The following is an 11,534-nucleotide window of genomic DNA, read 5'->3' on the forward strand; positions in this document are numbered from 1 at the left end:
AGCAACTACATGGTGGCTCACAACCATTTATAATGAGATCTGGCTCCCTCTTCTGGTGTTCAGGTGTACATCAGAGAGAACACTGTATATACAATAAATAAATAATTTTTCCAATAAATAAATCTTTTTGTTTGTTTTTTTGAGTTTTTTTTTTTTTTTTTTTTTTTTTTTTTTTTTTTTTTTTGATTTTTTGAGACAGGGTTTCTCTGTGTAGCCTTGGCTGTCCTGGACTCACTTTGGAAACCAGGCTGGCCTTGAACTCACAGCGATCCACCAGCCTCTGCCTCCGGAGTGCTGGGATTACAGGCGTGCACCACCACACCCAGCTTTGTGTATCTTTAATCCTAGCACTTAGGACATAGAGTTTGGTGGGTCTCTGTGAGTTCAAGGCCAGCCTCATCTACATACTGAGTTCCAGGTCAGCCAGGGTACACAGTAAGAGCCTATCTCAAAATTAACTGGTTAATTAAAAAAGAAAAAGAAAATAAGTAGACCAGTCCACACAGTGGAATATGATTTACCCATAAAGAGAAACAAAGCACTGAGCGTTGCCAGTGTGGACAAGCTAAGCACAGGACAGGTAGGGGACACACTCCTGAAACCCCAGGGCTTGAGGTATAGGCAGGAGGGCCAGAGCTTCAAAGCCTTCTACTTCATGGTGACTTTGAGACCACCTTGGGCTACATGAGACCTTTCCAAAAGGGCTGGGGAGAGGCCATAACTAACTAACTAACTAACATGGTGCTGAATGAGAAAGGCCTAATGCAAATGGCTACATTGTGTCAATCTCTCTCTCTCTCTCTCTCTCTCTCTCTCTCTCTCTCTCTCTCTCTGTGTGTGTGTGTGTGTGTGTGTGTGTGTGTGTGTGTGTGTAGTACAGAACAGGCACACCCCACAGGCAAGTATAGGAGGGTGTTTGCCAGGGGTGGGAGCTGCATAAGGAGAAGGAGGGGGTAACTGCTGTGGGAACAGAGGTTCTTTCTGGAGTGCTGGAGATGTTCTTGATTTAGATAGACATCGGGCTGTCTGTCATTGTGAGTGTGCTAACTGCTGCAAATGGAAAATGCTGTAAAGAAAAAAAAAAAAAAAAAAAAAGACCATATATTTTCAACCATAAGACACACTTTCCTGGGCTGGAGAGATGCCTCAGAGGTTAAGAACACTGTTCATCCAGAGGTCCTGAGTTCAATTCCCAGCAACCACATGGTGGCTCACAACCATCTATAATGTGATCTGATGTCCTCTTCTGGCCTGCAGGTGCACATACAGGCAGAGTACTGTATACATAATAATAAATAAATAAATCTTAAAAAAAAAAAAAAAAAGATACTCCCCTGCCCCATGGTCTGATTGCTGTTTTGTTTTGTTTTGTTTTTTACTATTTTTCTGCTTTAAAAATTGGGTGCATCTTATGGTCTTATAGTTTGAAAAATACGGTATTCAAAGCATCTAGAAAGATACCTCAGTCCAAATTTTCTGCTGTGCAAACATGAGGGCCTGGGTTTGGATCCCCAGCACCCATGTGAAAAAGCTGGAGTAGGGGAGGAGCTACAGAGACGGCTCAGTGGTTAAGTGCACTGGCTGCTCCTCTAGAGGACCCAGGTTCAATCCCCAGCACCCACATGGCCGCTCATTGGTAACTCTGCTCCAGGGGATCCATTGCAACAGACAAAAATACCCATAAACATAAAATAAAAATAAATACATCTTTTTTAAAATGCCAGGCAGTGGTGGTGCACGCCTATAATCCTAGTACTCAGGGAGGCAGAGCCAGGTGCATCTCTGAATTCGAGGACAACCTGGTCTACAAAAGTGAGTCCAGGACAGCCAAGGGTACACAGAGAAACCCAGAACAAAACAAAACAAAAAAAGATTTCAAAGGACAGGCATTCTCAATAGTGAATTGGAGGCCATCTCCTTAGCCTTTCTCATTTCTAGCCCCATCTCTAAACATTATATAACACAACGGGGGTCTTCTGACCTGCAGGCCATTTTAACTTATTCTTCCATTTCACAGAGAGGCAAACTGAGGCCTTGAAACCCGAGGCAAGATGCCCACAGTAACCCACATCCAGGCTTCTTGGTTGCTATGGTCTCCAGAAGCCAGGGCAGAGAGCTCTCTCCCTCTCCCACGCTCCAGGGCCCTAGAAAGGAGCAGTGACCCTGGGCTTTTACTAAAAAACTTTCACGTGTGAGTGCCTAAGGCAGGTGGATCCCCGGGCAGCTGTGGATCAGTGCTTGGCTGCTTTCCCCCCACGGAGAACCAGCGTGGCTACGCGCGTGTGAACTGGGAGGCAGCCGAGTGCAGCGTGGAGGCCGGAGGCTGGTAAATAATTCATCCTGAGAAGTTGATAGCGCTCCCCAGCACTGCCCCACCAGCCCCAAGCGGGCCGCGCCTCCCGCCCAAACCAGCCGGACCAGCTCTCCTGCTCCGCCCCGCAGCCCCCTCTCAGCAGCCAAGGCCCAGTCTGGGGCGCTTAGGCTCACACCTCGAGAGGGCTAGTGGGCTGAGATGGCTCTGCAGACCCCGGTGTTGTCCCCGGCCACACCCGCGTAAGTGTCTAGGGGGCGGGGGCTGGTGGGTGGAGTGGAAACGCTGGGGTTGGGGGCGCCGACCTGGCCTGGGAGCCCCAGCTGGCCTCTCCTAAGAAGCCTAGGGAAGTGCAAGGAGTGATTGTGGCCAAACTTTGGGGCTCCTTAAGAGCCACTTCCCCAGAGAGCTGGGCCTACTGCAGGGTTAGGGGGACACAGAATGTCAGTATCCAAGAATGTGCATCCAAGTTTAGTCAGTATCACCAACCCCCTCTCAAGTATGCAGAGAGACAGAATGCTAGAGACTCCAGGAAGAAGGGAGCACCCCAACTTCCAAAGACTAGCAAAGTCATAGGAGGCAATGCCATCCCCCTGCTCCCTGCCAAAGCGGGCTATGGCTGAGGCGAGACCTTGGAGTTGGAGATGAGCGACTTGGATGAAGGTGTGTGGAGAAGTTGTCTTTAGCCGGGGGCTTTTCAAAGTGAGAGAAGTTTGGTTCAGTCGCCAGCTCTTGCGTAGCATGCGGCTAGTTCCATCCTTGAGCCACCGCGGGATGGCTAGAGGGGCTCCAAGGGGTTATAGAACCTTCTAGAAAGAAGGTCCCTCCAGTAGGGACCCCCCCAGTGCTGTCCTTCACTCTTCTGCACCCTTCATTGCATTATTCACCAAGTACAAACCTGGTTGCTTAGCAACAGGGAACCCGATCCTCCCACCCTCCCCCAGGAAGAGTTAGAGAGATAACATCTTAGGAGTGGGACAGCTGAGGGGACTTCAGCCCTAGCCCAGGCACAGAGTAAGGCACAGGAGTCTAGATTACCCAAGGAGCACCTATCAGGCGACCTTCAGCCCCTGTCCCAGTTGAAATTCCCACCTCCAGGTGGGCCTCTGGCCTCCTGTGGCTATCCAAACGAAGAGCTCCAGAGGCCCTGAACCCTGAGCTGTGTGTTGCCAGCACTGACCGGGAAGTCCTTCATGGTCTCATTCCACCTGCAGCTTCCGACAACTCTTGTGCTGTGTGTGTTTGTGTATGTGACTGTGTGAGTGTTTGTGTGTGTGTGTGTGTGTGTATGAATGCATGTATGTGTGTGTTAATGTGAATGTGTGTGTGAGCATGTGAATGTGTGTATGCATGTGTGTGTGTGTCTTCTGTGAGTGAATGTGTGTGCATATGCAAGGGAGTGAGAGTGTGTGTGCATGCCTGTGTGTGTACGCGTGTGCACTCGTGTGTGTGTGTGTGTGTGTGTGTGTGTGTGTGTGTGTATGAATGTTAGAGTATGTGTGTGTGTGTCTGTGTGAGTGTATATACATGTAAGAGTGTGTGTGTGCATGTTAGAGTGTATGCAAGGGTGTGAGAACATGTGTGAGTGTGGACAGAGGGCGACCTTGTGTGGGTTTTGACTCTCACCTTGGTTGGGACAGGCTCTTGGTTTACTGCTGCACACACTAGGCTCTCCTGCTGCTGCAAAGCTGGGCGCACAGAGCCAGCACTAAGCTTATTCCGGGCATCTGCTCACTGAGCCATTCCCCAGCCCCTTAGACAAATCTTTTGGCTGCTCCTCAGAACCTCAGTGTCCCCTTTGGTCAGTGGCAACATTAACACTGTTTGCCTTGCAGGATCACGGGGGAGATGAAATGTTTTCACAGATAGGGCATTTCAAAGCCTGACCGGCACGTGGCTTGTGGCTACTTTGGCCAGGTCTGTTCTTAGCTGGAATGTCAGATGCAAGCGTGGACTGCAGCCAGCAATGGTGGTGGGGGGGGGGCAGCCTGAGCTGAGGTGGCCCAGCGGAAGCCCTGCAGGGCACTTAGAGCACTATAAATAGCACTGTAATGCGCTCAGAGTGGAGGGTCTGAGCAGACTTGGCTGGAACTTGGACTGTGGCACTAGGATTCTCTCCTGCTAATGTGAGGATTTAAATTAATAAACACATAAAGATCTCTGTGCCCACCATGTCTGGCATGGAGGACGACAGGCAGGTAAATAGCCCTTTCCGACCATTGGCTGAAGTGGGGTTAATGCAGCCTTACAACTGTTGCTCAGTGCTGCCCGGTGATGATGTTATTTTGACAATGCCTGTCCCCAAACTGAACATCCAGACCCTCCCATCCCCCACCCACCCACCCCCCACCACCCCCGCCCCGGAGAAGCAGGGATGCTGACACACTTCTGTTAGGACAGGCGTGGAGAAATAGCAGGTTAAACCTTAAACCTCAAATAATCCTCCTTGAAGTTCAAAGTCCACAGCTAGGCAGGATGGCCCAGTGACCCTTGCCTCCAGCAGGAAGGGGGTAGACAAGTGAAAAAGAGACAGCTCTGGAGTTACCATGGTAATGGTTTGATGGTCACGTCTCACCCCCACATTCCCTCTTATCCCGCCCTCTAGTGCTTAAGGAAGACTGAACAGGAGCTAAGGGTCAGAGAGGGTATGGAGCTTGCAATAGACGTAAGCATGTTTGGAGCCTGGCAGGATGTGAGATTGTCTGTGGGAGCCTGTAGGAATTGTAACTGTAATTAAGTACAAATTATTACATTACCTGTGGGAAACACTTAAATGGGTCTCTTGCACAATTGGTTCAGCTATCCCTGCCCACTTCACAGATGAGACTGAGGTTGAGAAAGATGACCTGAGAGCTAGCATTAGCTTCACAGTCATAGTCTCAGGTCTCCTCTCTCCAGACTCTAGTCACCCTCCAGGCTCTTCCGTGGTGGAGAAAACAGAGGCAAAGCACTGGTCTCTGACTTGGCAGCCCAGTTTTGTTAGTTAGGAACGAGACATTTAGGAGCCCACCTGCTGAGGGATGGGTGGGGTCCCTAGGAAACGCTTCCTCAGCCTATGCACTCCCCCCCCCATACACACAGGGTCATGGCGGAGAGCGCCCTCTATCGGCAGCGGCTGGAGGTCATCGCTGTAAGTGTCACTCCCGGAGCCCCGAGAATCCCCAAAGGTTCTTCAGGCTTCTTGGCCGGCTCCATCCGGGCAGTCTGGCTCCATCTGGTCCAAAGTACCCCTAAGGCAGCCCCTGAGTCTGGTCCCCGTCGCTGGCTGAACAGAGGGTGTCATTTGGCACACCCAGAAACACCTCCTCCAATGTCACTCAAGCTCCCTACCTCTCGGATCTCTGTATCTTGTACCCCGTCCTGGGAGTCCCTCCTTAGGGAACCCCTAAAAGGCCTGTTTGCCCTTCTGGCCCCCTCTCCCCTCCATCACCCCAATCGACCTGTGTGCCTCTTTACTCTCGTTTCTCTGGCAGCCCTCACGGCACCCCATTCCTCACTCGTCTTTTTCTGGACCCCAGCGCATGCACCCTCTTCTTTCCACTCCATATTTTTTTACTACCACTATGCCCCTCTATCCTCCAAACCTCCTTCTCACTCCGTGTTTCTGTACCCCACATTTCAGAATCCTTTGGTTTTTTTTTTTTTTTTTTTTAATATTTTATTATTTTATGTATGAGAGCTCTATCTGCATGTACACCCACATGCCAGAAGAGGGCATCAGATAATATTATATATGGCTGTGAGCCACCATGTGGTTGCTGGGGCTTGAACTCAGGACCTCTGGAAGAGAAGACAGTGCTCTTTTCCACTAAGCCACCTCTCCAGCCCTTCAGAATCCTTTGAACAACCTATTTATATACCTTAGTCCCGAACTCTGATCGCCCCCATTCCGCTCCCCTGTTCCTCTTTATCACCCCCGCCTTTGTTCATTTCCCTCTGCCCCTAATCTTTCTGCACTCCATTTCAGATGTCACTAATCAGCACCCCAACTTGCCATAGCCCAAGTCTCTAATCACCTGTTGTACACTCTCCAATTTTCTAACCCTCTCTTGTGTATTCCGCCTTTCTAACTTCACCTCACTAATCCCCGTTTTTTCTGGACCCCACTTCTCAGCACCCCAACTTTAAGCAGCTCTCTTGGGTTCTTTAGACTATCACCTCGGCAGTTCGTGTCTCTGAACACAACCTCTGCACTCTGATTTACTGCACCTCTACTTTTCTACCCCATCTCTGCCCTACCTCCCTATATGCCTGAATCTCTCTGGATATCTGTCTACCTCTGCACCCCTACCTTCATTTTGGACTCTCGCTAACACCTACACCTTTTCTTCATCTAGATTTTTTTTTTTTTTTTGGTCACAGGATCTCTGTGACCCAAAGTAGCCTCCAATTTACTACTCCTGGTCTGGAATTCACAGATACCATTCTACCCCCTCCTGCTGAGTCTTGGGGTTACAAGCGTGTGTGTGCCTTTCCTGGCCATCCTCCTTCCTTCCCATCTTAGAAGTCCAAAAGCCTAGTTCCCATCCCTAGTCCCCGCCCCCACGCCCCCATTTGTGGACCACCATTGGGCGTGGACCTGGCCTTCCGCAACATCAGGGCGCGGCAGCCTGGTCCCGCCCCGCCCCGCCCCTCCCGCTGCTGAGTCAGCGCTCTGCGGCCCCCGCCCGCGGGAGGACGCCCCGGGAGTCCCGGGAGCCCCGAGGAGGGGGGCGGAGGGCGGCACCGGTCACCCCCCGCAGCTCTGGGTCTTGTGTGTGTGAGCAGGAGAAGCGGCGGCTGCAGGAGGAGATCGGCGCCGCCCGTCGCGAGCTGGAGGAGGAGAAACTCCGCGTGGAGCGGCTCAAGGTTGGGGACTCCCGTCCAGCCCAGGCAGTGAAGTGGGGTGTCTGTGTGAATCCGTCTGAGAGACAATAGGAACCTCTGTCCAGTTTGGGGACGGGGAGATGGAGAGGAAGCTAATGAAAGGTAGCCATGGAGACAGCTGCCCCACTCTGGAAGAGTATGGGGATGGTGGAAGGCTTCATCCAGTTAGGCAATGATGAGAGGAGCTTTAGGGTGGCGAGAGGCACACTGGGAGGTCTTTCCGGGCTTGGCGGGGCCAGTAGAGTGGGCAGGCTGAAAGGATGATGGTTGTATGCCTCTGATTGGAAATGCTATGTCCTGGCATGGTGTTGGGGGGAGGAGATACGGACATGTCTCCCATCCTAATGCATGTGCCCTCTGGGCGGTTGCAAGCAATGGGTGGGGAGGCAGGTTTCCTGTGGCCAGTCCGGTTCTCCCTTCGCATGCCCAGAGGAAATCCCTCCGCGAACGTTGGCTCATGGATGGAGCGGCTGAAGGGCCAGAGCGGCCGGAGGACCCCGCCTCCAAGGACCCACAGTCGCCCGAGGGACAGGCCCAGGCTCGAATTCGCAACCTGGAAGACAGCTTGTTTTCGTAAGTCGGGAATCGCGGCTTTTGAGCCATGCCCCTGCCTTTGGCAGCCTTCAGAAACAGAGCAGGTTTGGTCCAGACCGCCTTCCAGCAGCCCCCCCCCCCCCCCCCCGTCTCTCTTCCTCAGACTCCAGTCACAGCTGCAGCTGTTGCAAAGTGCGTCCACAGGTGCCCAACACAGACCTGCTGGCAGGCCTGCCTGGCGAAGGGAGGTGAGCAGGGGCCGAAATGGGTGGGGAGGACGGGGGTGTGTGTGACCAGCTGGATCAGAACAGGACACAGCAGATAGATGCTCTCAGCCTTGGTAAGCAGGCAAACCCACTCACTGTTACTTTGTTGTGTTCTTATGAGCGTTGTTTTGTCTAGACCCTAGTTTTCCCCTCCCTCCCTAAAATGAGAATACCAACTCAGAAATGCCATTGGGCAGCGGGGGTGGGGGTGGGGGAGGGCAGTGAAATTATCATTTAAAACTACTAGCCGGGTCTGACCTTGAACTGATGATCTTCCGGCTTCCGCTTTCCCAAGTGGTAGGATTGTACAGGCTTCTGCCGCCATGCCTTCAGCACAAGGGAATTTGTGCGCATGCAGGTGTGTGCCGCTGCCCCCATTCTTCTTTTTTCACACCTCTCCTTTGCTCCATACTGGTCGCACAGTCTCTTTATCGTCTAGCCCACCTGGGCAGTGAGGTTTCCTTAGCCTGTACAACCTACCCCACCTCAGCACTCTGGACAGGGCACACACCACGCTGCTCACCCCCCAGAAGCCCCGTCCAGAGACCTCTCCCGACTTCTTCCTTCTCCAGGCTTCTTTCTCTCCCCCTTCCTATTTGCAAACGGTGTGTATTTATTTGTGGCTATGCTTATTACTTTCCGTCTTCTCATTGGAACTTGGTGTCTGATTGTATGCAGTCTTGTGTTCAGCCTTGGAGATGTAGCTCAGCAGTACCGCGCTGGCCTAGTGTTCCATCTCAGCACTTCCTCCCTCCCTGTAAATCCTTTTTTAATAGTGACCTCAGATGCTGACCAATGATAGTGACATGATATTGATTAAGCAGGTGGGGCACAAACATACCTGAGAGGTAGAAACAGGAGCCAATTTGTCCTTGTCTCTATTCTCCTTCCAGGGTCCCCGTCCTCTCTCTCAGCCCAGCATGGAGGCAGGCCCTGCAGGTAAGTATTGGAGTCCTGATGTCTAGGGTACAGTCTCCACTAGATTACTTGACCCAAAAGAATTGGGGTCCTCTTTGTCTCCCATCGTCCTGACCTCCCTGTCCCTTCCTCCCTCCCTTGACTCCTCAGGCCTCATGGATGCAGACAAGAGAACTTCCCTGCCAGCTGGTCCAGTGGGCATGTCCCCTGAGTCCCCCTCTGATCCCAGGGAGGAGTCTATTGGGGTTCTGCCAGCCTTGAGGCCATCCCCTGAGGCCATAGGAGACTCTTCAGAAGCCAACGGCCCTTGCTCTGGCCACAGCCCCGTTCCTGAGCAGCTGAGCCCAGGGGCGTCGAGTGTCACTAAGGCCAAAGGAGATGGTGTGGTGGAGGTGGTTTGGGCTGGGCTTAGAGCCACCGAGAACAGTGCCACAGGCCCCACGGATGTGGAGCTGGAGGCTAAGGTGGAAGAAGTGGTGCTGGAGGCCATTGGGGCTAGGCAGGACTCCAGCAGCCCTGAGCTCCCCGCTTGGGTGAAGGAGGGCAGGGGTGTGGTAGAGGTGGTCTGGGAGGGCCTGGGAGGCAGTGATCCGGATATTACAGGGGAGTCAGGCAGGGGTCCAGAGGCCACACACAGCAGGTCTCCAAAGCTCCAGGAACAATCTGAGGCTGAAATGTCCAGAAAAGAGGAAGATGCTTCCAGAGATAGTCCTGAGGGTGTTGGTCAGGGGGGCCCTGGAGGAGAGGAAGGGTCCTTCATTTGGGTGGAGAGAGTGGCCCTCAGTGAAGACTGGGAGGAACTCTTGATGGAGGGCTTAGAAGCACCCCCAGGGGTGGAGTGTGCAGGAGGACCTGCGGCTCTGATGGGAGCACAGCCCAGAGAGGGTGGAGCATCCTGGGAGGTGGAGAGAAGAGAAGTGGAAAAATCAGAGGACATAGAAGAGAGGGGAAAGGTGGAAAAGCTAAGAGCAGAGAAGGACGGGGCAGAAACCCCAGGAAGAGAGGAAAGCCAGGCAGAAAAGGAAGAGAGAAAAGACGGTGGGGACCTCCTTCCCGCAGAGGTAGCGACAGATGAGGAAAAGTGGGAGGTGAAAAGGAAGGAAGAGGAAGAGCCGCTGGAAGTAGAAAAGGGAAGTGAGGAAGAGCCAGCCACCACAGAGAAGGCCTTGGTAGTAGAAAAAAAAGCAGAGGGCTCACCAGAGCCAGAGAGAAAAAGGAGTGAGAAGCCATTGGACCAGGAGAGAGATGGTGAGAGCCCATTAGACAGAGAGCCAAAAACAACTGAGATACTATTGGATGGAGAGACAGAAGGTGAGAGCTCATTGGATGAAGAAACTAAAGGAAGTAAACTATTGGACGAGAGGACAGGAGGTGAGGACTCATTGGATGAAGAAACTAAAGGACCTAAGAAACTATTGGATGAGGGGACAGGAGGTGAGGGCTCATTGGACGAAGAAACTAAAGGAAGTAAGAAACTATTGGACGAGGGGACAGGAGGTGAGGGCTCATTGGACGAAGAAACTAAAGGAAGTAAACTATTGGATAGGGAGGCAGAGGGTACTGAGCCATCATCAGAGGCGGAGAAAACCTCAGGCTCCAAGGAGGAGGCGAGTCCAGAAGAGCAAGGCAAATCCAGCAAGGGGGCAGAACTTCCGGTGGAGGATTCCAGCCAGCCAGGAGCTGCTCTTCGGGTCCAGGAGGAGCCCACAACAGAGGAGCAAGGACTGCAAGGCCCGGAGGAGCAAGAAGGACCGGCGGAAGAGGCAGCCAGGAAACCTCAGCCCACTGCTGAGAGTGAGGAACCTCCAGGGGATGCCACGCCTCTCCTGGCAGAGACCCCAGGCCCGGAGCAGCCTGCGGAGGGCCAGCCACTGCTCCGTGAGGAGGTGTCCGGCACCAACCTTGGTGACCACCCTGCACCGACCTATGCACCTGCCAGGCAGCTTGAGCTAGCTGAGGCCAAAGAAGGCGGTGGCCCTAAACAAAAGACGTGCCAGTGTTGTGTGGTCATGTGAGCCTACGCCTGCCGCCCAGCACCCTACTCCTCTCTTACAGCTACCTCGCTGCCTGGCATCGAGCAGAAGGTCCCAGGCACAGACAGGGTACCATAGGACTGGTGGTTGCACCCAGGAGCTGCTAGGCCCCTGTGTTTTCTTTCACCTGGGCTTTTAGAATCCCTGCCCACTGCCTGTGGCCCTGAATATCCCTTCTGCAATGAAGCCTTTATACTTGAAAATTAAATGTTAAGGCGCTCTGGCTTTTAAAAAGATTTATTTATTTGTTTATTATTTTCCTTGTTTTATGTGTGTTTGTGTTTTGTTTGGGCGGAACCATGGGCATGCAGTGCTCGTGGCGGCCAGAAGAGGGCGTTGGATCCCCTGACAGTGGAGTTACAGGTGGTTCTGAGCTGCCCTGTGGATGCCGGAAACTGTGAACCTGGCTCCTCTGCAAGGGCAGGAAACCAAATCTGGTCTTGTGCAAGCAAACAAGGCCTCTGAACTGCTTCAGACCCTTGCCATGTCTTTTGACAATGAATCACCCTCCTCAGATCCTGCTTGGAAGCTGACCTTACTAGAATCGAAAGGTTGTGACTGGGTAAGATGACACACGTATAATCCAAGCACTGGACGTGTAGCAGG

At 52.6% G+C, this 11,534-nt stretch overlaps 1 protein-coding gene across 1 annotated transcript; it reads left to right on the forward strand.

The window, feature by feature from the left end:
• Positions 1-2,404: 2,404 nt before the first annotated feature.
• Palm3 (paralemmin 3) lies at positions 2,405-11,148 on the forward strand. Its single transcript, XM_051169149.1, has 7 exons — positions 2,405-2,553; positions 5,393-5,441; positions 7,079-7,159; positions 7,608-7,750; positions 7,875-7,959; positions 8,871-8,916; positions 9,046-11,148. The coding sequence occupies exons 1-7, from the start codon at positions 2,513-2,515 to the stop codon at positions 10,908-10,910; spliced, it is 2,310 nt and encodes a 769-aa protein (XP_051025106.1). The 5' UTR covers positions 2,405-2,512; the 3' UTR covers positions 10,911-11,148.
• Positions 11,149-11,534: the final 386 nt, after the last annotated feature.

This window comes from Acomys russatus, chromosome 26 (assembly GCF_903995435.1).
Source record: "Acomys russatus chromosome 26, mAcoRus1.1, whole genome shotgun sequence".
Lineage (NCBI taxonomy): Eukaryota > Metazoa > Chordata > Mammalia > Rodentia > Muridae > Acomys > Acomys russatus.

Excerpts from the sequence above, each read along its gene's own strand:
- Palm3 (XM_051169149.1), top strand. The coding sequence starts at position 2,513 with ATGGCTCTGCAGACCCCGGTGTTGTCCCCGGCCACACCCGC. Across the intron at positions 5,442-7,078 it reads AGCGGCTGGAGGTCATCGCT|GAGAAGCGGCGGCTGCAGGA; the intron begins GTAAGTGTCACT and ends GTGTGTGAGCAG. Across the intron at positions 7,751-7,874 it reads CTGGAAGACAGCTTGTTTTC|ACTCCAGTCACAGCTGCAGC; the intron begins GTAAGTCGGGAA and ends TCTCTTCCTCAG.